General features: G+C 41.4%; 2 protein-coding genes across 3 annotated transcripts in view; both read left to right on the plus strand.

Annotated features, from left to right (window-relative positions):
• The first annotated feature begins 1,802 nt into the window (after positions 1 to 1,802).
• Positions 1,803 to 12,398, plus strand: uhrf1 (ubiquitin-like with PHD and ring finger domains 1). 2 transcript variants are annotated; one of them, XM_080473357.1, is made up of 17 exons: positions 1,803 to 1,961; positions 4,023 to 4,185; positions 4,419 to 4,706; positions 5,510 to 5,664; positions 6,126 to 6,341; positions 6,644 to 6,759; positions 6,931 to 7,117; positions 7,283 to 7,406; positions 7,600 to 7,707; positions 8,150 to 8,254; positions 8,519 to 8,625; positions 8,735 to 8,897; positions 9,026 to 9,163; positions 9,491 to 9,593; positions 9,782 to 9,930; positions 10,521 to 10,619; positions 10,868 to 12,398. In XM_080473357.1, exons 2-17 carry the CDS (start codon positions 4,033 to 4,035, stop codon positions 11,012 to 11,014), a joined length of 2,358 nt encoding a protein of 785 aa, XP_080329483.1. In that variant the 5' UTR covers positions 1,803 to 1,961; positions 4,023 to 4,032; the 3' UTR covers positions 11,015 to 12,398. The 2 variants fall into 2 exon arrangements, with proteins under 2 accessions (XP_080329483.1, XP_080329482.1); XM_080473356.1 differs by having other exon boundaries at positions 1,858 to 1,961; positions 4,028 to 4,185.
• Positions 12,399 to 12,805: 407 nt separating this feature from the next.
• kdm4b (lysine (K)-specific demethylase 4B) overlaps positions 12,806 to 25,023 on the plus strand; it is a 50,877-nt gene continuing 38,659 nt past the window's right edge. Inside the window, exons 1-2 of the mRNA XM_080473358.1 lie at positions 12,806 to 12,944; positions 23,888 to 24,328. Coding sequence (XP_080329484.1) covers positions 23,915 to 24,328 — 414 coding nt within the window. The 5' untranslated portion in view covers positions 12,806 to 12,944; positions 23,888 to 23,914. The remainder of the gene's footprint in view (positions 12,945 to 23,887; positions 24,329 to 25,023) is intronic.

Here is a 25,023-nt window from a genome sequence, read left to right on the forward strand (position 1 = left end):
CCCGTGAGCTCTGCTGAACTGAACCGAGGACAACGGCTAAAATGCCATTTGATGTTACTGTGTGTCAAAACATTTTATTTTCCCTGCTTCTACTTTAGAGTGCTTCTATTTTTTTTAAGTGTGACCTCCTTACAGCTGAAGATTTGATAATCAACTTCCAAGCAATACAACCTGGATGTGGCATGAAATTTACCTCACGCTTTGTTTTGTTCTATTAGAGGTATGGTTTCAGATTATACCATTAACATGGATTTTTCCGTCATTTGGTCAGGTACCAATGGTGGAGTTTTACTTCACGACATGTTATTTGGCCATTAATGGCTTTGCTGTATTTGCACCAGTGTCACGTTGTGTTCGTGTTGCACAAATCAACCTATTGGTATATATCAAAGTTTTCTTGATGTTTTATTAAGTGTGTGTTAGTCATTGTGTGAAACACAATCATTTTAGAGTACACACACAGGTGTGTATAACATTGCTGATAGGCCTTTTATTGACATTATTTTGTATAGAGATCATTTGATAGAGACGCTTGACTGTATCAACTGGATATAAACTCTCAATGAAACTCCGTGTCACATTGTCATTTATCCATTACGTTCAGACAGGGACGAGTTGCTGAAGAGAATAGATACTTCTTCTGCTTCATGTAACTCCACTGTAAGGCGCTATCTCTTCATTTCTGTTCCATGCATCAAGATTCAGTTCTAAATTGTTTAGATAGGAGCAGTGCCCTAATTTAGAGACATGGGGGTCTTGCCTCCCAGTGAAACAGTTTGGAGCAATGATCGCTTGTATGAGTATTGATGTTTATTTCTGATTTAACAAACTTCTGCACTGTCAATATTATAATGCATTTCCAAGGGTTTCATAGGGTGATCATGCTTCAATATCAATCATTTAAAATAGGGCACTTGGCCTGCTAATGCTTAGCCCTCTTTTAGTGACCGGTGTCTAACTGGATGGGATTAGATGAGAAACCGACATATATTGAATGTCCCAGTTTTGCATAAATTTGGAAAAGCAGCACTTTGGCTTTTTCTGGGTGTATTAGAGCAGGACCAATGTTTTCAACTACACCACCGTGGATGGATCGATGGATGGATGTATGGCGTGTGGGCACGCTTCTGCTTTCCCATTGGCTGAGAGTCACACGAGCTCTCCTCTCATTGGTTGGAAAGACAGAAGAAGTTTCCTCGGCACAAAAAACAGTTGACTAGAAAAGTTACAAAGCTACTGGAGTAATCTTCTCTCCTGTTTCATCCATTCAGGGATTCAGTAATGTGGGTAATTTTATCCCAGCTAACAATAAAGTTAGAGTACACCCTGGAAAGGGCAAACACACAGAGACAGACAACCACATACCCACAATTTTTACCATTGCAAACCTCGGTGACCCTAAGTTCATTTCAATTCAGTTCAACTTGATTTATATGGCACCAAATACAACACAGTCATTTCTATGGGCTTTTTACAGAGAGAAACTCAACAGATCCACATGAGCCAGCATAGCAACTGTGGAAAGGAAAAACTCCCTCGAACAGGAAGAAACCTTTGCAGGACGGACACATGCCCGGGACATGGGTCGTCCAGTGGGCTTGTTTACTACCATCCACCATCTGCCTCTCTGTGGGTCTTCGGAGATTTCGCGAGAGTTTCCGCGATCTCGAGTTGCACCCACGAGAGTAGCGTTTCGCGCGCTGAGGCTTAGCTCCAGCCACCCGGGTGACTGACAGCCGTTTCAGCCAATGACATTGACGTAAAGAGACGCGCGCAGCCAATAGCGAAGCGGCATTTTTTTTAGCACAGGCGGAATATTGAAGTCTTGAAGAATAACTCATTGATCAGTCTCCAACACGGCTTAGAGTTGGTCGTACCAATCCTGCAAAGAAGTTAATTTAGGGGAAAACGTGCGCGTTATTCCTTTAACGCCAAATCCTTGACTTGGACAAAACAGACAGGTAAAGGCAGCTTTTTCTTTTTCATTGTAACTTTGAATGTTGAACTCAAAATATTTCAGTGGCTAGCCTATATATATATATATATATATATATATATTTTCTTCTAACTTGCTGAAGTTGTGCTTGTTGTGCTTATGTAGCCGTGTAGTTCACCAACAAGAATACTAAGGATGAACCAAAAGAGTGACTCGCAGCCACACTTTTCCTGCCTTTTGAGCCAGTCTGCAGTTTCCTGTAATTCACATGTTGGTGGGAGTCTCTGCTGCAATAAACTGTTAACATGGCTTTCCTGCGGGCAACACTACGGCTGGCTGTCGAGCTCGAGCAAGGCGGATTCTGATTTCTGTTGTGTTTTATCTGAAGCGAGTTTATATAATCTACAACTCTTCGGTTCAAGTCTCACGTTTCACAATTTCCTGGCAGGAAAAAATATTTATATATATTAAGCTCGGATTAGTTATTTATCTTTTTCCTCCACATTGGCCTGCAGTGTTTTTTTTAATTTTTAAATTTTTTTTTAACTGAACGGCTCTGTATAGGTTGCCCCTCTTGGGGGCAGTTGTGGCGGTGGTGGTTTGTTTTCCATGTTGTTGCTCGTGTTTTGTTCACGGCTCGTCTCGAGCTAGCAAAAAGACCTCGGCCGGCGGCGTCAAAGTTTGATGGCCAAACAGTCCCGGGGCTCCCCGTTCACCACGTCCCGGCAACGAGCCGCGGGGTACGCGGCCGGGAGACGACTTTGGCGTGGAGATGCTCGGTGTGAAAAAGCGTTTAAAGGCGCATTTCGACGGGTTTCATTGTGCGCGAGCGACGGGCACATTGTTTGCTAGCGCTCCCTCGCGTCCGGATGTGGTTTTAAAAGAACTGGGAGTGGCCTGCTGCCCGCTTTCCCGCACTGTATTCAAATCAGCCTGTTCCCTCCCTTTCTGGTTCCTCTGTTCAAGTGACAGCCCAGTGCTGACAGCCGCACAATACACTCATCACACACACTGACTTTCATTTTGTCCAAGGACGTATTTAATCTGCAGTACGATCACTGTATTTTTAAACTCGTCTGTCATGCAAGGAGTAGATTCTGTATTGACTAGTGATTCAAGAGGCACTTGGTAGTTTCCTACATGGGTAAGAAAACACTTGAGCTCACTTGGTTGATTAGAATGACCAGAAAATAGTAATTTAGTTTTTGATATGGTTAATGGGAACATTGTCTTTAAAGTTGCTCTATCAGAATCCACGCAGGGTAAAATGAAACATTTAAAGCCCAGTTTAATAATGTACATCTCTAATATGTTGTCAATACCTTTCTGAAGGAAATTCGACGTTATTACACTACATGTATTTCCAGGATTTAAATTTCACGGAGCTTCCCCGGGTTTGTTGACATCTTGAGGGTCACGGAAAATCCTGAAGATTCCCGAGGCATTGTGTCACAAGAGCCCAGTTGTGCACCTGACCTTGCGAGCTCTTGATTTGCAACTGGAAAAACCATTAACAGTCAGTTTCACAACATTTAAGACTATTCTTGTGTCTTGAATACTTTTTTTTTTTCTCTCTCGAGCTGAATCTGTCAATTGTTGATATTTTCGCTTGAGCTGCTGCGACGCCGTCTTTGATATCCCAGAAACCTTTGCGGCAGTTTTGCTAAGATGAAGTCAGTTAGCGAAAATTAATGTGACAGTGAATGACAAATATCTTGATGCATTGAATGCACAGCCTTATTTATCTTAGTATAAATGTTGGTTTTATGTGTAAGCTCATCTATCAAACTAAGAGGAACTGAAATGCATGTTGGTATAATCTTTAAGTGGAAAAACGTGAGCTCTTCGCTGCAACTGATATACATGTATATGTTTTTAATGATAAATAATTAAAAGTCAACTTTGGGTTGTGTGAAAATATGACTTACACATGTTAATTGATATAAAGTTCTTTTTTTACTGATCACTATATTTGGTAAAATGTATGTCAGCATCCAGTAATGAGATGTTCCTCTTTATGGTATTTAATAAAATGGGTAATCACAATTGTGGGTATAATGTCTTTATGGTGTGACTGTTGACACAGGGCAGCTGCAATGTGGATTCAAGTGCGCACAATGGATGGGAAGGAAACCCATCGGGTGGATTCTCTGTCCAAACTCACTAAGGTGGATGAACTGCGGCTCAAAATAAGTGAGCTCTTCAGTGTGGAGCCAGACAGGCAGAGGCTCTTCTACCGTGGCAAACAGGTGAGGCAATGTGGTCTGAGTTTCTTTCAGAGATGTCTGCTGATTCTGTTAATAACTGTCACATCTGAGAGCTGCTGATATCCAAATAGCTCAAGATGTTGCATGATGTCACATTCCCATTATAGTTGACATTGATGGCTTGGTTTCAACTGCTGTATTTACTCCTGATCAAAATAAAAGAGGCATAAGATGTAAAAGCACAAGTTTTTTTTTTCTCTCTCCCCTTCTATCAGATGGAGGACGGTCACACCATCTTTGACTACAACGTAGGCCTGAATGATATAGTCCAGCTGCTTGTGAGGCAGAAGATGCCCTCTGCTGATGTTGTGAAAATTAAGGATAAAGAGGCAGAGCTCTCCGACTCCGATTCGGGTTGTGGTTCAACCCAGAGCGAGTCTGACAAGAACTCCACTCACGGCGAAGTGGAGAGCCAGACTGCCGGCACCTCTGCTCAGGCAAATGACAACGTTGCTCAGATAAACACTCCAGAGCTTATTGATCCTGGCTTTGGGTTTTTTAAGGTACGTTTTTTTAGAAAATGTGTTCTGGACAATTTTATATTTTGTGATTTCATGTTACTTTGGCTTTGTCAGAGGTGGGAAATTGGTTATATAGAGTAGTGCACCACTTACGGTCACACCAGTTTAGGAATGTTGTTATGAAACCCTGTCAAATGGCAGACAGAGGCTTGATTACTGAAACTACCAGTGAATTATATACTATGACAAGTCTTGGTCAAATTTAGTTATTCTCTATCCAAACCTGTACAGTGGGTCCAGTCGTTCTTTTCAAAGACTTTTCGACATATTTAAGACAATCCTATGAAATAGTTTTGTATTGCGGTCTTACAGATATTCGATACCAAAATCATTGATGCTGCGCTTTGAGTAAGCCATTTTCATACGTGATTGAATCTGTTATTTCTGATCCATTTGCTTGACTGATATTGGATTTATCTTAATAAGAAATCACTTGCATTCTACTTTAACAAAACTTGAACGGCTGCTTGAGCTATTTTTTAAGTTTGAGGTTTGGAGTATTTTTGTCCTGTTTTCATTCATGACTTCATCATTTTCAAAGTGCTAATCGACGCGTCTCTTATCCACCATGAATGACGTTTGTGTCTAAATGTAAATAAAATGTAGTTATTCCATCCCCCGCTATTATTATTATATTTTTCTTCCGCCTATCCTAAACTATTGGATAAACCTTTTTGTAACTGGAATAAAACATGTTTATAATTTGTATCAGTAATTGTGTAGGAGAAATTGACTACATGCTTTATAATGTCTTTGATTAATCATTATTATTTTTATTCCAAAAGATCAATGAGCTTGTAGATGCAAGAGACCTAAACATGGGAGCGTGGTTTGAAGCCCAGATCTTAAAAGTGACCAAGACTACCAAGACGCCCAAAGAAGAGGCTGCTGAAGCAGAGCCAGACGAAGAGGAGATACTCTACCACGTTAAATATGAAGAGTAAGACTGTCATTGCATTAACTTTTGTTGACAAAACTTCCTGAGAAGTTTTATTGGTACTCAATTTTTTTTTTTTTTATCACACTTTCAGTGCACTGCCTCGATACATTTCGACTTTTAACTATTTCTTTCCTACCTACGTTGATGGAATACCAGTGTGCTTTATATGGAGAAAGTATAGTTGTAAAGTTCAGCCCAAATCATGTTGGTTTAGTTTGACATGTTTACCAGTATAACATGTTTGATTAGTTTGTTTTATGAAAAGGTCTGTTTTCACATTATTAAAAGCCAGCTCGACCTGCTTTTTGAAAGGTTGGCAAAGAAGTGGTCCTAATCGGTCCCGCCAATCGTGTTTATGAAACTGTACAAACCAGCTGTCGATTCACACTTTTTAACCCACGTGTCCTCTGTGCAAGAAGCACAGGTTTGTCTCTGATGTGTGCAATAATTTCTCTTCACAGCTACCCAGAAAATGGGGTTATTCAGCTGCTGGCCAAGGATGTTCGCCCACGCGCCCGTACAGTTTACCAGTGGCATCAGCTGGAAGCGGGGATGATCGTCATGGTAAACTACAACCCAGACGATCCCAAAGAACGTGGCTACTGGTACGACGCTGCGATCCAGAGAAAGAGGGAGACGCGTACCATGCGAGAGATCTACGCCAAGATTATTCTGGGGTAAATACTCATTTTAGTTGACACTACGGGGTGTTTTAAAGGTCACTTATCACAAGTGGTATCAAGCTGGATTTTTGGCTGCACAGAGTTGCATGTGTTATTGCTGCGATAATATCACCAGGGATTGTAGAAGTTGCAGCCTGTGGACATGATAACATGAACTTCACTGTATTTGTAATGCATGATTTGTCCAGTTATTTCATATAGCCACAGTGTTCAGTATTCTCATCTATTGATGTAGGAGAATGTTCAGGTTCATTATCATTTTTGCAGATTATTGACTAGTTATTTTTCATTCGCAGTGAGGCTGGTGACTCTCTTAATGACTGTCGGATCATGTTTCTGACTGAAATCTACAAAATTGAAGAGCCGGGTTCACTGAGCGACGCCCCAGCTGGATCTGAGAGTCCACTAAAAAGTAAAGAACACAAAGTTTTTCTGTTTGTTTGTTTTTTTTTGTTTTTTTTTTTTACATTAAATGTTACACTTTTTATAGTGTTCTCACTCATTTCATCATTTGAATCTAGATTCAGTGCATATTTTCAACTCTGATCAACAAACCATATAACGACTTATCTGTTCTCTTCAGGATCAAATGGACCCGAGTGCAAACAGTGTAAAGATGATCCCAATAAAAACTGTCGCTCATGCAACTGCAACATTTGCGGCATCAAGCAGGACCCGGATAAACAGTTGCTGTGTGACGAATGTGACATGGCCTATCACATGTACTGTCTGAATCCTCCTCTCACCTCCATCCCTGAAGATGAGGACTGGTCGGTTGATTTGATACTCCTCGGTTTATTCAGTGTTGCATGCCATTGAACTGCATATTGTCAACTTCCACATGAGTCTACAGTATTGCATCATTTTTGTCACTGTTATAAAGAGTGCTACATATTCTGTTTCATTATATTGTGATTTTAAACATGTTGTCTCAGGTATTGCCCAGATTGTCGTAATGACACTAGTGAGGTTGTGCGAGCTGGAGAGAAGCTGAAGGAAAGCAAAAAGAAAGCCAAGATGGCATCCGCCAGCTCCTCCAGTCAGAGGGACTGGGGTAAAGTGAGTAACACCAGGATTTAAATTTGTTTTTAATGCTATTAAAATGAAAGTAACATTTGTTGTTTTGATTTACCATTTGCTTTAAATGAATTTCCACACTGCTCACACAATCAGTGTCCCTGTAGAGAACTCTCTGACATCCAGTCATTAAACGCCATGTTTTGAACACAAACGATCCATTTCTTCTTTTTAGGGGATGGCGTGCGTTGGTCGAACAAAGCAGTGCACCATTGTCCCCTCCAACCACTACGGCCCGATTCCTGGCATCCCAGTTGGCTCCCTGTGGAAGTTCAGAGTGCAGGTCTGTTCTAAGTTGATGACAGTCACATGTCGATGTTTAGAAAACATGCTGCCTTTAAACTTAATTTGATAATTTTGTACATTTATCCACCCGGCGTCGCTTTATCCAGTGGCGTGACTGGAACCTGTTCTTTATGGGTGAAGGCAAGTTGCATCCTGGACTTGTGGCCAGTCTATCACAAAGGAAACTGACGATTATATACTCGCAGTAACACTTAAAAGACAGCCATCAATCTCAAATTTTGAACTGTGATAAAACCGCATCGTTGGAGGAAAACATACATGTGCAGCGAGAACATGCAAACTCCAGTCAGAAAAGAAAAAAACCGAACCGTGTGTGTATATAATGGCTGTGAGGAGAATGTGACAACCATGACACCGCCTCTCCACAAACAATATTTATTCCAGTAACACAAATGTTTTTTGTTTTTTTTGTCTTCTAGGTCAGTGAATCTGGTGTCCACCGGCCTCATGTGGCTGGCATTCACGGCAGGAGCAACGACGGCGCTTTCTCCCTGGTCCTGGCAGGAGGTTATGAGGATGACGTGGTATGCACTTTGCTGTCATTTCACGACCACTGAATACAAATCAGTTTTTTTTATAAAGATGCCTAAGCGACAGGCTAACTTCAGCTTCTAAGTTTCTCTTGTCATGTTCTTATCAAATCTGATTACATGTTGACACAAGAATGTTTTTGCTCAAGTAATTTTTTATTTTTGGAATCTCTATTACCCCATTATAGAATGGTGACTCTGATCGCATAAGTTCTGAAGCTTTGTGTGATTTATGTTTGTAAATGTCTCGTGCTGTAGGATGACGGTAATGAGTTCACTTACACTGGTTCCGGAGGCCGAGATCTGTCTGGAAACAAGCGGACGGCCGAGCAATCATGTGATCAGACACTTACCCACATGAACCGGTATGACACTGAAGGACACAGAATGTGGCCGCTTTTAATTTGTGTTTACAAATGTATTTTTGTGTAATTGATTCTTTTTTTTTTTTGGTTAATATTTTTGATCTACTAGGGCCCTGGCTCTTAACTGCAACATCCCTGTTAATGACAAAAATGGAGCCGAGGCCAAAAATTGGAAGCAGGGCAAACCAGTTCGAGTTGTGCGCAACTGCAAAGGCCGCAAGCACAGTAAATACTGCCCGGAGGAAGGAAACCGTTATGATGGGATTTATAAGGTATGAAAGTGATGGGATTTTTACTCTTTTACACAATTTGGTAGGTCAGTTCTTTGTGGTTATACGATGTGATATAAATTGCTTCTTAACCTTTTATTCTTTAAATCTACCCTATTTCTTTACTGCAGGTGGTGAAGTACTGGCCTGACAAGGGTAAGTCAGGCTTCCTGGTGTGGAGGTATTTACTGAAGCGTGACGATGATGAGCCAGCGCCGTGGACTAGAGATGGCAAAGAGCGAATCAAGAAGCTTGGCCTCACCATTCAGGTAGGGTGGATTTGATACTGGCGTTGATCTTTGGCATTTTTTACAGTCACCTTGATACAAATGACACATTCCTGATTTATAATGCCAACTGCTCCTGTGTCAGTCGTTGGCAATATTTGTAGCATAATCGCATACAAGCCTATGATGATTTTTATTGACGGGACCATCCGTTTTATTTTCTTTATTTTGTTACAAGCAATAATTTTGGCGACACACTGCCCTGAACATGTTAAAGTGTCAATTCTGCAAACGGTGTACAAATAGACTTGCTTGCTGTTGACTTGTATTTGTGTGGTACGGTTACTATAATTGGACTGTTTGTTGCAGTATCCTGCCGGCTACCAGAAAGAAAAGGAGAACAAAAATGAAGTGGAGGAGGAAGAACAGACACCCAGCAAGACAAAAAGAAAGAGAAAGTCTCAGGCCAGTGGTATGTTGCGTGTGTCTCGTGTTTTGCATTGCATCACTAATCCTGCATAGAATTTGTTTGCTCTTGAAGGAGTGAACATCGGCTGTAGGTGCAGTTGATGGATTTCTGCTTTTATGGAGCAACTGTGGCAAAACATTTTGGCTTCATGGGTTCTGAATTAAAATAACGTGTTTCCTGATTTGTCCCAGATTCCCCCAAATCTTCGCCAAGCAAAAGTCCTAAGAAGGTCAAAGTGGAGGTATACAAACTTTCCCAGGAACAGAAATCCCTTATCAAGAACGACAAGGCCAACAAGAAGCTGTGGGATGAAGCCCGGGAGTCGCTCTCACTTGGACCGGTGAGAATGGTTCTTCATTTGGCCAACTTGTGCATGGAGCTTGAACTGTGTTCACCAATTCCACAGTATTCCTAATACTGTTACTTTAAAGCATAGTTACTTTTATTTGTACAAAAACATTGTTGGAGAGATGATTAAATCCCTAATATGTCTGTTCTCCATAATCAAATGCATTGATTTGCATCAATAACTTTGATAAATATGTCAAAGTACTTTATCCTTTGGGAACAATAAAACATTACCAATAGTGTGATTCAGTTGCATCATAGAAGAAACCTTAGCACTACTGATGCTTAATGTATTTGAAGCGTTTTAGTGGCTTTAAATAGATCATCTAAATTAATCAAATCAGACTGAGGGGGATTACTTTTCCCTCTTTCAAAAACTAAATGGAAGTAGCCGTCTCTGAACGTGCATCTCTTAGTGGAAATGAGAAAAGCTCACAAAAAAGTAGTGTTTTCTGAGTTTTTTTTGTATTGACAGTTATCCTTTAGCAACTGAGAACTGCTGCCTTAACTCTAGTGTGGAAACAATGATTAACTATTACACCTTGTGAACGGAACACTAAATAGTTTGTTTCTTGTTTTCAGAAATTCCTGAGCAAAGTCGAAGAGGTTTTCCTTTGCATTTGCTGCCAAGAAGTGGTTTACCAGCCCGTCACCACAGAGTGCCAACACAATGTCTGCAGGGTAAGAAGCTCTAGATGTCCCACACTCGGCATTCAGTGGTAGATTCACTTGACAGAAGTGATACTCGCTATGAAAGGAGTGAAGTTTTCATGAATACATGGAATCATGTAAAGGTATCGACTGAGCCTGTAGCTGCATTTATCCTTTTATAGTAAACTTGACTTTTTTTTTACAAGGTTAACAAAACTTAAGAGATGGCAAGATGTGGGAAAGGAAAAAGGTTTCAATTTCACAACTCTTTACTTCAGGAGTGCCTTCAGCGGTCCTTCAAAGCGGAGGTGTACACCTGCCCTGCCTGCCGACACGACCTGGGAAAGAACTACTCCATGTCCGTCAACCAAGCTCTCCAAGACATTTTAAGTCAGTTTTTCCCAGGGTACAGCAATGGGCGATGATCATTGGTTCTGCCTACTCGGCCCTTGAGCAAACAGGAAGTAAACTGTTAGGGGTGTTTTTTCAATCGAGGCAATAAAGAATCAGTTTGTCTTAATATATTTTTTGTGATTTATAAAACTACAATATTTGTGGACTTCAATGCTGCCACCCTCGCCTGGAGACTGCCAGAATGTGGCGTTTACGGTGAATTCAAAGTCTCTTAGTAACTGTCCCAGTACTCCCGTTATTACCCCGAACCTTGATTTTCATCCCTATATTTTAACTGTTCCATTAACTAATTCTAATGCTATCCTTATTCTAAAATCAGTCACTTTTAAGTCCGTGTTCAGCGTTCATTAATGAAATGTTTTGTCAAACGTGGCTTAGCTGTTTTCCCCTAAAACTTTTTGGGAGATGTGTTTTGTATTAGAAATTGGACCTCAAATGCTTTGGCTTTGTTTCTTCTGCATTTTGGTGTAACTTTCAAAAAACATTGGATCACAATTTATATTTGCTTTTATGATCGTTGTTTTTTTTTTTTCCTGTCCCGGTGTGATGAGACGGTTGAGATTGCACTAATGTGACAAGTGAAGAAATGTGTTCTGCACTGGGAAATCTCAAAAAAGTGTCTCGTTGGAGGTCAGTGTCATCAAACTGGACGTTTTACCTTCTGATTCTTGAAATTTTTTTTTCTTATCCTTAATGTACAACACGTTTTTGAAAGTTATTTTTAAAGTTGCCATTATTTACAGCTTATCTTTGAAAGCTGAGCATCTAACAATAACAAGAGTGCAAGTGGGATTTTATTTTGTCGTAGTTTGGGTTCCCTATTCTAAAAAATAAAAAAAAAAAGACCAAAGAGAGGTCAGCGGTTAACCAGCTTCCAAGTATAATATAGAACTCCGTCTATCTAGTTTTCTAGATGTCCCTGGCATTCAACCTGAGTCTAGAAAATTAATTTGTATTGTTATGATTGTAAACTTACCGTAAGGTAAATGTTTACTGTTTTTACTTTTATAATCACTGCCATTTGTGTATCTGGGAGGAGGGTGTTCAGTCACTCGTGTGTCTCCAGGGGTTAAACCTGAACTCAATTTCTTGCATCAAACTATTGGATAATTCTTGAGTCCAATGTAATTCTACAGAAAGCTACATGCATTTGCTACTACAGCCATTGCCTTTTTGATAAATATTCACTGTTCCAATTCTTAAAGCAGTGCAGCAGAACTTCAACCTTTGATGGAGATGCAAATATTTGCGTAGAATGGAAATGTATATTTTCTGAAATTGTAAAATGCCTGGTCCATATTAGTTTTGATATGTATTTTTTAGAATTGCTTGCACACATTTAGTGCAAAATTGTGTCAATACATTTTGTGTTATTCAATAAACGGTATAAACTCAACTTGGCTTTCCTTCTCCAACAAGAGGTGTTCCTGATCTTTCACTTCCAGTCAATGCTTTACAAATTCCCTTTGGAAGAAATCCTTACATTCATTTCATTGCGACGAAAACCTGGTTGTGGTAAGGATGGCGAGTTTAAAGTAAATCTATATCAATTCAGATATTCCTCAATGCGTTTCCCAGCATTGAGTAAATATCTTTTCTTTCTCGCAGACACGGCAGCCTTTAGCAATCCCGGTAGTGTGTACGTGCGTGGCGTGCACGTCGATAAGTGCCTGCCCCAGGTCGACGCTCGTAGACAGCTCTCGGTGTCATTGGTTGATCTACATGCCAATCACCAAACGAACCAATCGCATGGTCGGGATTTGCGCAAACGCCTTGGCCATGACGTATTTCGACCAATCACTGTGCGCAGATCGGGAAGTGGGCGTTCGCAAGCCTCGCTTATTAAACGCCAAAAGAAAATCGATACAGGGATCCTTTTTTGCCGAACGAAAGCTATTTGACTGAGTTGAACGGGGAGAAGACGATACCTTTCTGCAGGAGGTAAGATTTCCCTTCACGGTTTGCGCTCTGTTCGCAAGCAGCGGGAGCATTCCCGTTGAGCCGACGAGTGTGTCGCTCTGTCGTCTCGGTGTTTTGTTTTTTTCTGAATGCAGATATGGAAGTAGCTAACAAGGCTAACCAACGTTAGCTGGCAGTACGGTAACACCAAGGTGCGGATTTCATTAACTGTACATATCGACTTGCGTCCACGGACAACTTCAGGAGGTCGTATTATTTCGCACGAGTTTGGAATATTACTTTATGCCGAGAGGCTGCCGCCGCGGAGGCTCGTTCGCTGCCGTCTGGGACACAATGCGAATAGTTAGCGCTAGTTGTGCTGGGCTGCCGTCGCCTTTAGCTGCAGCGAGTAGTAACAGCCTGAACCCGAGGAGCGTGTTTCTTTTTTTTTTTTTTTTTTTTTTTTTTTTTTTCTTCTCCCACAAAGATCTGAATCAACTTGTAGACTTAGAATGAATGTATATATCAAATGGCGATTTCCATGACAGGACGTCTGCCTGCCATAGTGTTTGACTGTGTCAGGTTGATTGCTCTGTAAAGGCCACTTTTTGTTGTGGTTAAACAGCTGGGGGTCATGTGGCCCTATATCCACTGATCAAACAGGGCCCTCAAAAGGTTAAGTCAATCAACGCGTTTTTTGTATTGGCAATGCTTTAAAAAAAAAACCAATTTAATCATCTGATTTGTTCGTCCGTAACTGTTTGTTTCACACAGATTATGCAGTATTAAGGATGGGGTACCTTCAATAATGTCCTTGGTTAACTTCATCATATCTTCACTGCGGGTTCCTACATGGTATCTTTTAGCAATTGATGCAAATTACTTAAATGTAAATTTTAATCACAATGTGCCCTAGCTTTGTTGTAATACACACACACACACACACACACACACACACACACACACACACACACACACACACACACACCTACGTACAGGTACAGCAGGTATTGTGTATTGGTAAACAATAAGGTGCTGTGTTCTAGTTTTTCCTGCTTTGAGTTTGTTTAAGCACAGTACAATATTTGTCTCGATGGGTTTACAGGCAAGTCATGCTGTTCAGACAACGTGTTTTTTTTAATGGCAATGCTTTTAAAAAATATATTATTTAATCATCTGATTTGTTCGTCCGTAACTGTTTGTTACACACAGATTATGCAGTATTAAGGATGGGGTACCGTCAATAATGTTCTTGGTTAACTTCAGCATATCTTCACTGTGGGTTCCTACATGGTATCTTTTAGCAATTGATGCAAATTACTTAAATGTAAATTTTATTCACAATGTGCCCTAGCTTTGTTGTAATTAACACACACACACACACACACACACACGCACACGCACACGCACACGCACAGGTACAGGAGCCATTCATGCTCATCTGAGTATTGTAGAAACTGCTCGTCTACTGGGATTTTAATACACAACCATTTCTAGGTTTACAGATATTGGTTTGTAAAAGACAATATAGCCAGTGAGCGGCAGTTCTCTACATGAAAGTGTCTTGTTGATGTTAGAGAACGGCAGACTGGATCAAAATGATAGAACAGCAACAGGAACTCAAATCTCTTGTTTAAACCAAAGTATGGAGAAAATCATTTTTGAGCATGCAACATGTCAAGCCTTAAGGCCTGCAATCTACAACAACTGATCACCACACCATGTGCCAGTTCTGTCAACTCAGAAGAGTCTTCAGAGACTCCGTTGATATGGTGATTCTTTCAAATAAAAATTGCAAACTTTCATTACATTATGGATCTTTGTTTACATGGCAGTGATGTTCGGAGTCACTGGAAATCAAACATTTTGAAAATGGCTTACCGAGCACATCTTTTTGAAATGCTCTGCTGTCATTCTCCATTTAAACTGGAAAAGCTGTACGTATTCTAAAATGCTGGGTATAGGTGCAAGTCGATCAGCATTAGCAATGGAGTAATCCAGTGTGTAATTTGTAGGGGTGTAACAATACATCGGCCCACATCGGTACATCGATTAATTTATTAATGATACAATTACATCGATACACAATGACAACATCGATTCACATTGTCATCTTTAAGATACGCAGTGGTTAGCGCACTTGCCTCACTGTCAGAAGGTTGTGGGTTCAAATATGGCTCGGACTTTATGGAGTTTGCATGTTTTCCCCGTGTGTGTGTGGGTTTCCTCCGGTCTAAAAAAGTATTTCCGAAAACATTTGAGACAAGAAATAGCTGTCCAGTTGCTAAATCTGTCCTACTTCCGGTTCCATTGCAGCTAGTTCAGACCTTTTACGGAAGTTTTGCGTTGGACCTCTTTTGCATAAAGTAGGCTGGATTCAACCAGTGTTCGACAATGAATGGGAATCGAGAAATTAACGCAACCTGTGGACATGTACGGTGTTTGTGTGGATTTCAAACAAACACGGTAGCTACAATTCACTAAAAGTTCTGATGGAAGTCTGCAGTATTTTTGTAGAATAGGTTGCAATAACATAGTGGTCTATGCGTGATGTATAGGATTCAAACCTGCGCACTTCATATCCCAAGTCTACTTCTGTAATCTGTAACCATTAAAGCCAGAATTGAGAGCGGGGGGCTGTTTAAACGACAACCTTCGAAGTAATTACAGTGAAATTATGTGCAATGTTTTCAAAGTACACATCTTCGTCAACACGACCAGTACTGCCATCGTCATCAAAACCTTAAATGTGAAGCAAAATTGGTGCAGTTTCTAGTCAGTCGTCATGCAAACAAGTTAATAAGTTTAAGAAAAAGTTTGCTGCCTAACAGAGGGATCAAACTGAACTATAGTACAGTGATTACTTATAAACACAACTCCAAGTTGCCCCACTAACTAACTAATCATACATTAACATTAAGGTGCTCCGGGGGTCAAGGGTCTTGCTCAGGGACCCACACTGGTGATCTGTCTGCTGTAGGATTAAGACCGCGTTTACATGACAACGTTTCACGTGACAACACCTAATCCGTTAAAAAAAAGGAGTGTGTTTACACTGCAGCAGCGGACACAGAGACAACGATGTAGTTGGTATGCCGGGCCACTGTAGGGTGCTGTTGCTTTATTTTGTAATGAAACTTCACAGAGAACAATGCACTATATACGTCAGTGTTGTCACGATACCAACATTTTGGTATCGATACTGATACCACCATGTATTTCGATACTTTTCGAAACTTTTCCAAATATAAAGAGAACACAGTTGCGGCCTTGTGGATTTAGTGGCAGCCATTGTTTCCCTTCTGTCTCTGTCTCTCTCTCTCTTTTATTCCTCTCTTTCGCCAGACTCTTGCTCTTTGCTACTCCGTTAGTGATGCACTTCATTTCTTTTTATGGAGTTTTCACGGGTCTTTTGAGTCAGTTACGCACACGCACTCTCACATGGAAGCAAACGCCATGTCATTTACGCACGCGCATCCGGTATTCTTTTCAAAGTACAAGCTCTGTTGGGAGAAGATTGTTTTGAAAATAGGTTGTTTTAAATTTTGTTTTGAAGTTGTGTCCAGAAATGTTGGTAAATAAGGTCGAGTATGAAGTGATTATTCAGTTGCAGATATGGGGTCGGAGCGCAGGAGCGTGCTCGCACCCCGTCTCTGCAGATTGTTTCACACCTTGTGGAACCCGGAGTGCAAAAAAAACCCAAAAAACCGGAGCGCTGTTTTCCGCACTTTCGATTGTCCAAAACATCCCATAACCGTAGGCGTCAGTAGCGGTATACCGAACAACCCTAACACACACACGCATAGAAAGCATTAAGAAAAACAATACTCATAATAAAAGACAATATTACAAAAACATTATTACTTAAAATAAGGGAGAAGGGTAAGGACCGGCTGCAAGTTGCTAAGTTCTTGGAATCAGTTTCCTCTGCTGTTGAGGGCTGTGACTGCAGATGGAATGAATGATTTTTTGTATATTGTTTTTCTGGCCAGTGGGACTTTGTATCCGCTGCCTGATGGGAGGAGGGTGACTGAGTGATGGAGGGGATGGGAGGGTTCCTCTGTGATCAGTATGGCTTCCCTGATCACAGAGCGCTCATACAGGTGGGACAGTGGCGTTTGTGTTGAGCCAATTATTTTGCTGGCTTGGTCGGTGATGCGCGATAGTTTTATTTTCTGTTTGCTGGTGAGAAAGTTCTACCAAGAAGTGATATTGAAGGTGAGAATGGATTCTATGACTGACCAGTAAACTGGTAAACATCAAGAAATGTATAGTGTATAGGTGATGGGGCTGATCGGATCCAGTATCGGGTTCCATTCCCAACGTAATTCACCGATCAGAAATTTCCCATCCAACCTGCGGAGAGTTCCGATCCATGAGCCACGTCTGTGCTTTACTGTCTGCTGAAATGATATATTGACAACAATGAAATATCATTGTGACTAATTGCAAAATATTGGTGGGTTAACTCGCAATTAATCACATTTATAAAATTATATTTTAATTCCACTCCAATAGGAGTGAACTAAAATAAGTAAATGGGCTGACATGTTATCATTCTTTCAAAATATAACCTACTTAATAAGCAAAAACTGTTCAACTCACTCAGTGTGGGTTGAATTTGAAATTTGCAGAAATCCAATGGTTAAAATTGTAAACAGGCAGTTACTCTGTACAATTGTAAAGCAACAGTTATTTCAAGTGTAGTTAAATTCAAATAAGCAGCACCATGGATTTAGGAATCGTAAACAGGCTGTCACTTACTGCAAGTAGAATGTAATGTAAGTGGAACTAAAAATAAACTCAATTCTGATATGACTGTTGACATTCTGTGGGCAAAACATAAAGTAGAGCTTTCAAAATCACAGTGAAATGACTCGATTAGAGTTTCACAATATTTAGAACAATACAGATTGGTAATTCTCCAAACTTTCTTTTGAGTTGATCCAAGCGAACCGCTAACACACACAAGTTTGGTCACATTTGCAGATGACAAAGCCGCTAGCTTTTAGATATCCATTTTTAACAGACTGTTTCGCTGTTGTTTGCACGTTGTTAATTTCAAAGTTAAGTTTCAGATATTCAACTTTATAAATAAATATGTGCCCTGACCAGTACTGTGAGTGCTTTCACAGTGCTCACGAGTGCCGTGTGAAGCGCCTTGAAGGAGCTCACCTGCTGTCAGGCAATTTAAAGTTGATTTTCTTATTGCCAGGAAGTGCATGGACTTGGTCCTTGTATCCCCAAATGTGATTGGTTAAAATCTGTCCTTTATGACTGACTGCTCCCCCTGTGAAATGCTGTATGCCCTCTGAATCTTCTCAGACAATGCGTTTGAAAAATTTTCATTCAAATTTTTTGATTGTGAGAAAATTTATTTATTTTACTTTTACCAGGCTACTTGTAGCTTCTTCTTCAAATTATCTCCATTCAGACACATTTCCATATGAAAGAGGTCTATTTTAGACAATAAGATTAAATTCAATTCACCTTTATTTACATAGTGCCAAATGCAACACAGTCTTTTTGAAATCCAACAGTTTCAGGGTTAGGGAATAGAAAGAGAATAAAAAGCAACAAACAAGTTGTGGGGTGAGATACAAACCCTGGTTTGGGTGGAGGGTGTCACAAGCAAAAAGTAACAAACGGATTGTCATGAATCTCGTCGCAGCAGACATGATGAGGGCAGCACGCTCAGACCATGAACTTTCAGTTCCACTGTCAGAGCTCAGGGAGGGAGGGAGCGGGAGATAATAGTGAAACATCACTCTGACAAATAATCTCACTGTAGGTTTCCCAGCTGGCTAAACTTAGTGCAGCTTCATTAGGAAATGGTCCTGGGTGTCCTGTGACAGCATGCTTCTTTTAATTTCATTTTCATTTTAGACCTAACGGAACTGAAAGAAAGCAGTCCCGCAGACTTGTTTAAGGTGGGAGTTGAAGGATAAGTTGTGATATAAAAAAACACACACAAACTCCCTGGTTCCTCACAGTAGTATTGGAGGTCAAATAAAGCCACCCATCTATTAGTTGGCAGTTTCAAACAAGACTCGGTGAAAAGATCCCGGGGGTTGAGATCTACACTTCCTTCACACACTCACCCAGCTGACCTGGTGTTCCGGCTGCTTGGGACCTGCAGGAGGACCGCTAACAGAACCACCTGCACTCCCGTCAGCTCGCACTGCAGACCACCTTCTCACCTCCCGTTAGCTGGGGTGTTTGGAGGGTGCGGAGCCGGTCACCGGGTCTCTAATTCAGTGAGCCTCGCCTCCCAACGCTCACAAGCTGCTGCACTTAATACAGATACCGTTATCACTAAAGGAGGCAGACGAGTAGGAAAACATCAACTGAACAGAAAAAGAGAAAGCGACAGAAGGAGAGGACGGAAAAGCCATCAACAATGCTAAATGCTAAGCTGGAGTGAAAATTTAAACAGTGAAAAGAGGCTTTGGTGATCACAGGCGAAGCTGAACAAGCTACGATTAACAGTCTATGAGTTGCAGTGTACTTTTAGCTGCAGAGATTCTAATAGATAGAAACTGAGACAAGCAACGCAGCTGCACATCCACACAACCACCATGTGGAACAGAAAATGATACGATTACTGCAACGCCACAGGAAGGAGATCCCACATGCTCATTGCCATGTTTGCTTCACACAATTACTGAACTCAAAACACATAATGCATTCATTGAGCTGCTGGTCTTGCTAACTTTAAAAAAACAAACAAAAAAAAAACTAACAATGAATTCGTAATGTTGATCGAATTTTCCACCAAAATGTACGTTTTGGTTTTTGTAATTCAGCACTCAAATTAATTCAAAACATCCCGTAACATTTTTTCTATTCGTTTACCATGCAAGTGAAGCATGTTACACGGAAGAGGTGGGATTTGATAAATTTATAGTTTATCTCACCTCTTATGACATGTGTTTATGTATTTCAAATATGAAATAAAATAAAGGTGCAACATCATTATACATAAAACCCACAAAGTTTATATTATAATATATATACTTTAAAATACAGCAGGACTCTTTATTCTAGACTCTTTGGCTACATTTACACTGCAAGTATTGATGCTCAGATTGGATTCACTGCCTAAATCTTATTTCTATGACCGTGCGGTTACGCACACATTTTATCAAGTGACCCATATCTGATGCTTGCGATTACACTTGCCTACAACGTCGGAAACATTGCACTCGCATACTTGTAGTGTTTACAAAATGAAGGCTTCAGGACTAAACAAACTGCAAAGGCATGAGTGATGACATATGTTTCATGCTAATGTTGCAGTGCCTGAGAAGTTCTCCAAACATCGCCAGTATTTTTGGGCAGAGGAGGAGGAAAAGAGCCATAATTGCCTCTTATGCATATTGTAGTGCCGGCAGGGTGTGCTGCGAAGGGATCACTGAGATTTCATGTTGGAATGTGGACTTTATTAACATGAACTCAAACGCATCTTACCCCAGATGGGTGTAATTGGCCGGAACGTCCATCTCACTCATGTCATTACTCAGTTATAACATAACCTGTACTGAGTAGGGTAATAACTATAGGAGATTAAACAATAACAGAAACACAAAACCAACAGGTATAACTATAATAAACTAAACTCGCGATAATTTGCTGCAATTACTTCGTCCTCTCCCCAAAGACAGAGAAGGCATATGACCTCTTCGACTGACCACTGTGCCGGACTTTCCTCCTGTCAGATAGCCTCCATGCTGCATCATTTATTCACAGCGTGTTAACTATTTGAGAATATAAGAATAGATGGTCACGGATTTGATAACGTTTAAGACGCAATGTTAATAAAAATTAAATCAGCCTGTTTACATATCACATTGGCACATATCTGAAACATATATGAACTGTTTCCTCATTCGATTGAGGCCACTATCTGATCTCAAAATATCTGAATGTATGCGGCTTTTTCCTGCTATAAAGAGCAAAAAATATGTGTTTAGTGACATTTAGGGATGGGGCCGATTCGATCCAGTATCAGTATCGGGTTCCGATACCAACATAATTCACGGATCGGGAATTTCCGATCCAACCTGCGGAGATTTCCGATCCGTGAAGCCGCAACTGTGCTTTACTGTTGCTGAAATGACTCCACAAGTGTCTCCCTGCCGGCTGCTCTGTTCGTTGGCTGCAAAATGTGGACTGGATTTCCTGAACGGAGGCGAGTCTTAATGAGACGCAGAGTAATGAGTCAGGAAATCCGTTAGACAGCTTGCAGCCAGCTAGCAGGCTAGCGTAGTAGCACTGTGCTATCCAACTTTTCATTACAGCATGTCCACTGTTTGGTAGTATTTTACGCTCAAACCACCGCAAAGCAACACAGCAATGTGCGTTTTAAAACGCCAGCTCGCTGAGGAGAACACCACTGAGCGCGGCATCAATGCAATGAAAAGCTTGCTCCTCCTTATACTAACCTCAAGTTGCATTTTGAGAGAATATATGCATATCTCATACATTTCATTCTTGCCTGTAGAGAGGAGTTTATTACAGCCCCATATAAAATCAACAATATTGATAATAATATTAAAGCAAACAGAGCTCTGGTATCAGAATAGTATCAATATCGGCAGATATCCAAATCCAGGTATTGGGATCAAATCGGAAATGAAAAAACATGGATCGGCGCGTCCCTAGTGACATTACACTGAGTGCGTAAATGTGGCCTTGGAAATACATCTCGATTCTTTATCCCTCATCCTGACTCTTAGAAGTAGATTCAAGCCATTTGATGTAGACATGGACTTTCTCAATAATAATGAATTCTTTGAATGTAGGTCTTTCAAATAAAGACACTGTTTAAAGTTTTGGTAATCTCTCTCTCTCTCTCTCTCTCTCTCTCTCTCTCTCTCTCTCTCTCTCTCTCTCTCTCTCTCTCTCTCTCTCTCTCTCTCATATATATTTATAGATATGATGATGTTGGGGTTTATGGTTGGTTATTAGCATATAATTACTGTAAGTAATAGATTACTGAAAGTAATAAATCACTGGAAGTAATTTATGAAAAATTGAAATTATTAATGGAAGTAAATGGTCATTTACTCATTAACAACTCCTAAAGTAATTGAATAATTACTTTAAAAACAAAAAAATGAAAAATTATGAAAAATAATTTTTAATAAAAAAAACATTAATTTGCATACATTTCTTATTTATGTATTAATAATAAATTGGGGCACCACCAGATAAACTGGAAATAGCTAATACCAAAATATCAGTCTCGTTTGTAAAAAGTTTAAGTTAGTTAATATTTCTGCATAAAATATAACAATCTTAAATAGAATGGAAGGTGTGAGATCCGAGCACAGACTGTTACAAACCAGTGAATTGTCAACAATAAATACACAATAATCACCAAGAAGCGTACAATTCAGCTAACAGGCGTTTATTAATAAAAATGTATTAATTCATAAATAATTCGGAAATCATCTCATAAATCAACACATTCAAATAGCAAACGACATCTAACACGGAGATCTAATCTATTAAATAGCAGACACTATGTACAAAGAGTGTGTGTGTGTGCGTGCGTGCGTGCGTGCGTGCGTGCGTGCGTGCGTGCGTGCGTGCGTGCGGTCTGGAGTGAGGGGGTGTAATGACCTCGAACGTCCACCAGGTGGAGGCAGACGTCGGCGGGTCAATGCGGTGACTGTGACGACCACTAGGGGCGTGCTGCGGCGCGCAGAGGGAGAGCGCAATAACCTGATGTGTCCACCCGGTGGATGTCGAGAGGGATTGCGATGACCCACGCGACCACTAGGGGCGTTTGACTCGCTCTTTCTGGGGACGCGGCGGTTGCTTAGCGGCCAGATAAACAAGACGTCCGTCGAGCGCGCGTGCGCGAGGGCGGTCTCGGAGCGAGTTAGTCTACCGAGGGCGTAACGAACGGGTTGGCCCGGTTCTGAGCACCTAAGTGGAGGTCGGGACCGGCAGTCAGGGCTCTTGTGATCAGGGCAGATCTGCTCTGCAGCAGCTGACATGTAGGTGTTACATGCAGCAGTGTGTGTGAGCTTATCTTGATCAGATAAGCGGGGAGCAGGGCTGCGAGGAGATCCGGGTTAGTGAAGGAGGGGGAGAGATGAGAGAGGATGAAGACAAGAGAAAGACAGAGAATTCTGTGAGGCTCGGTTCTGAACCCTGGTTCCTCCACACAGAGCTCCCAGTGGGCCTGGAGCTCACTCGGACCTCTGGTTCTGAGGTGGAAAACCAGAGTCCTGGACTTGGTTGGTGCGCGTGAACGCGCCTACACAAACATATGAGATACTGCGGCCTTCTGAGCGGCACATGGAAACATATTGCATTTTCAACAGAACATCATTCTAACTATTCTCTGCCCAGACAAAAGCGCTCACCCTCCGGTTCTGGACAGCACCGTCCGTGGTGCTGTTGGTTCTGGGAGGCGGTGGTAACTGGTTGTTACCGGGTCTTAATTTCAGCGTCCTAAAATTCAGAGGCCTGGCTCCAGCTGCAGGAGTGCAACTGAGAGGATGATCTTGGGAGGAGACGACACTGGCTCTGGTCTCCAGAATCTCCCAAAAACAGGAAAAATAGCGGAAAACAGAAGATGTAGTCCAAACTGGGTCCTGCTTGTCCAGCGGGCTGGCGTTGGTTCTGTCTCTTTGTTTCTGCTTGGTGCTCTCTTTACCATTCTGATGAGGGAAAAAGATGTCTCTCCCTCCATGGCCAGTTGAGAATAGCCGAGAGCTTTGATAGAACGTGAGTCCCACCAACTTGGGTCTGGAGCCCTGCTGTGTTCGGGTCGGATTCAAGCGTCCTCATTGGCCACTTCCGGGGTCTGGCTCGCTCCCCTGCTGTTTTATGGCCTATCCATTGTTGTGGTGTTTTCCTTCGGGGGAAAAACCTCTGGAGGAGTTCATGGAATCTACAGCCCCCAACAATGATATGATCCTAAAGACTTAAATCTTGACATGTCCTGCCTTTGCTTCTCCCTCCTCCAGGTTTTCCTGCGGTCATTTTTGGATCAGATGGCCACGGTTGTGCCTAAGGACACAATGTCAGCTCTACACCCTACCACAGCCACGCCCCCTGATGCGTTGCGAGATTCTCCTCGAGGCCCCGGCTCCATTGCAACCCAAGATCAGATTCCCACAAAGGAGCCGGCAATAGCTGAAACCCCCGACATAGCCGTAACATCAGAACACAATGCAGCTCCAGCTCTTACTCCAGCTCAGCCTACGGACCCAGTCGTAGGACCGGAGCTCCACGTGGGAGCTGAGTTGGTTGCTGGCGCCCCACTGGGACCTGTGCCTCCAGTCACTGCCATGAATTCCGCCTGTAAGATCATGACTTTCCGACCCACCATGGAAGAGTTCAAAGACTTTGCCAAATACATGGTCTACATGGAAACTCAAGGAGCTCATCGTGCTGGGTTGGCTAAGGTTAGGACAAGACACGCACGCGCACTCACTCTGCTCTTCCTACACTTTAGCCCCATTAGCTGCTTCTCTTTATTTCTGAGAATTAACGTGAGGGAAAATTTTCCCTTAAACTCATCCATTATTAGTAAGGTGGAACTCGCAACAGTTAATTGGTAAGAACACAGATGCCTTGATGTCAGTGCTTTTAATTCAAACACTTACATGTGTGTCTTTTATTCTGTATGCAGCAACTACAATTGTACAGCAAAAGGCAAATCCAGCATAAATGCAGCATAAAAGCAGTTTGAGGTCAAAATAAAGAATGGGGCATAATAATTTAACAGCCATTATGCTAATAAATCTAAAGCCTCATGGCTTTGTAGCCTTTTGCAGTACACCACTGCCATCTACTGGATAAAATAGCATACATAGTCTGCTGAACTGTTGTACACTAATGGCTACACTGGTTGCCGAGCCATGGAAGTATGCATGCATAATTGAAGATACATGCCCAAGTTGCACCATATTTATCATTCTAACATCACACCAACACGTGACCTATCACATCTTTCAGGATCATTTGCACAATTTAATCTACAAATGATTGTTGGCTATAAATGACATAACCCTAGCCAAGGTTTAAAGCTCCCATACTTGAGATAAAAGCAAGAGATGTTTGGCATCTTAAATCACATTTTTCTTGTTGATTTAATGCC

Source organism: Lipophrys pholis (assembly GCF_963383615.2).
Source record: "Lipophrys pholis genome assembly, chromosome: 10".
Lineage (NCBI taxonomy): Eukaryota > Metazoa > Chordata > Actinopteri > Blenniiformes > Blenniidae > Lipophrys > Lipophrys pholis.

Bases quoted from the DNA above. Each gene is read 5' to 3' on its own strand.
- uhrf1 (XM_080473357.1), top strand. From the start codon at position 4,033: ATGTGGATTCAAGTGCGCACAATGGATGGGAAGGAAACCCATCGGGTG. The intron at 7,407-7,599 runs GTGAGTAACACC...TCTTCTTTTTAG, and splicing joins GTCAGAGGGACTGGGGTAAA to GGGATGGCGTGCGTTGGTCG. The intron at 9,164-9,490 runs GTAGGGTGGATT...TGTTTGTTGCAG, and splicing joins AGCTTGGCCTCACCATTCAG to TATCCTGCCGGCTACCAGAA.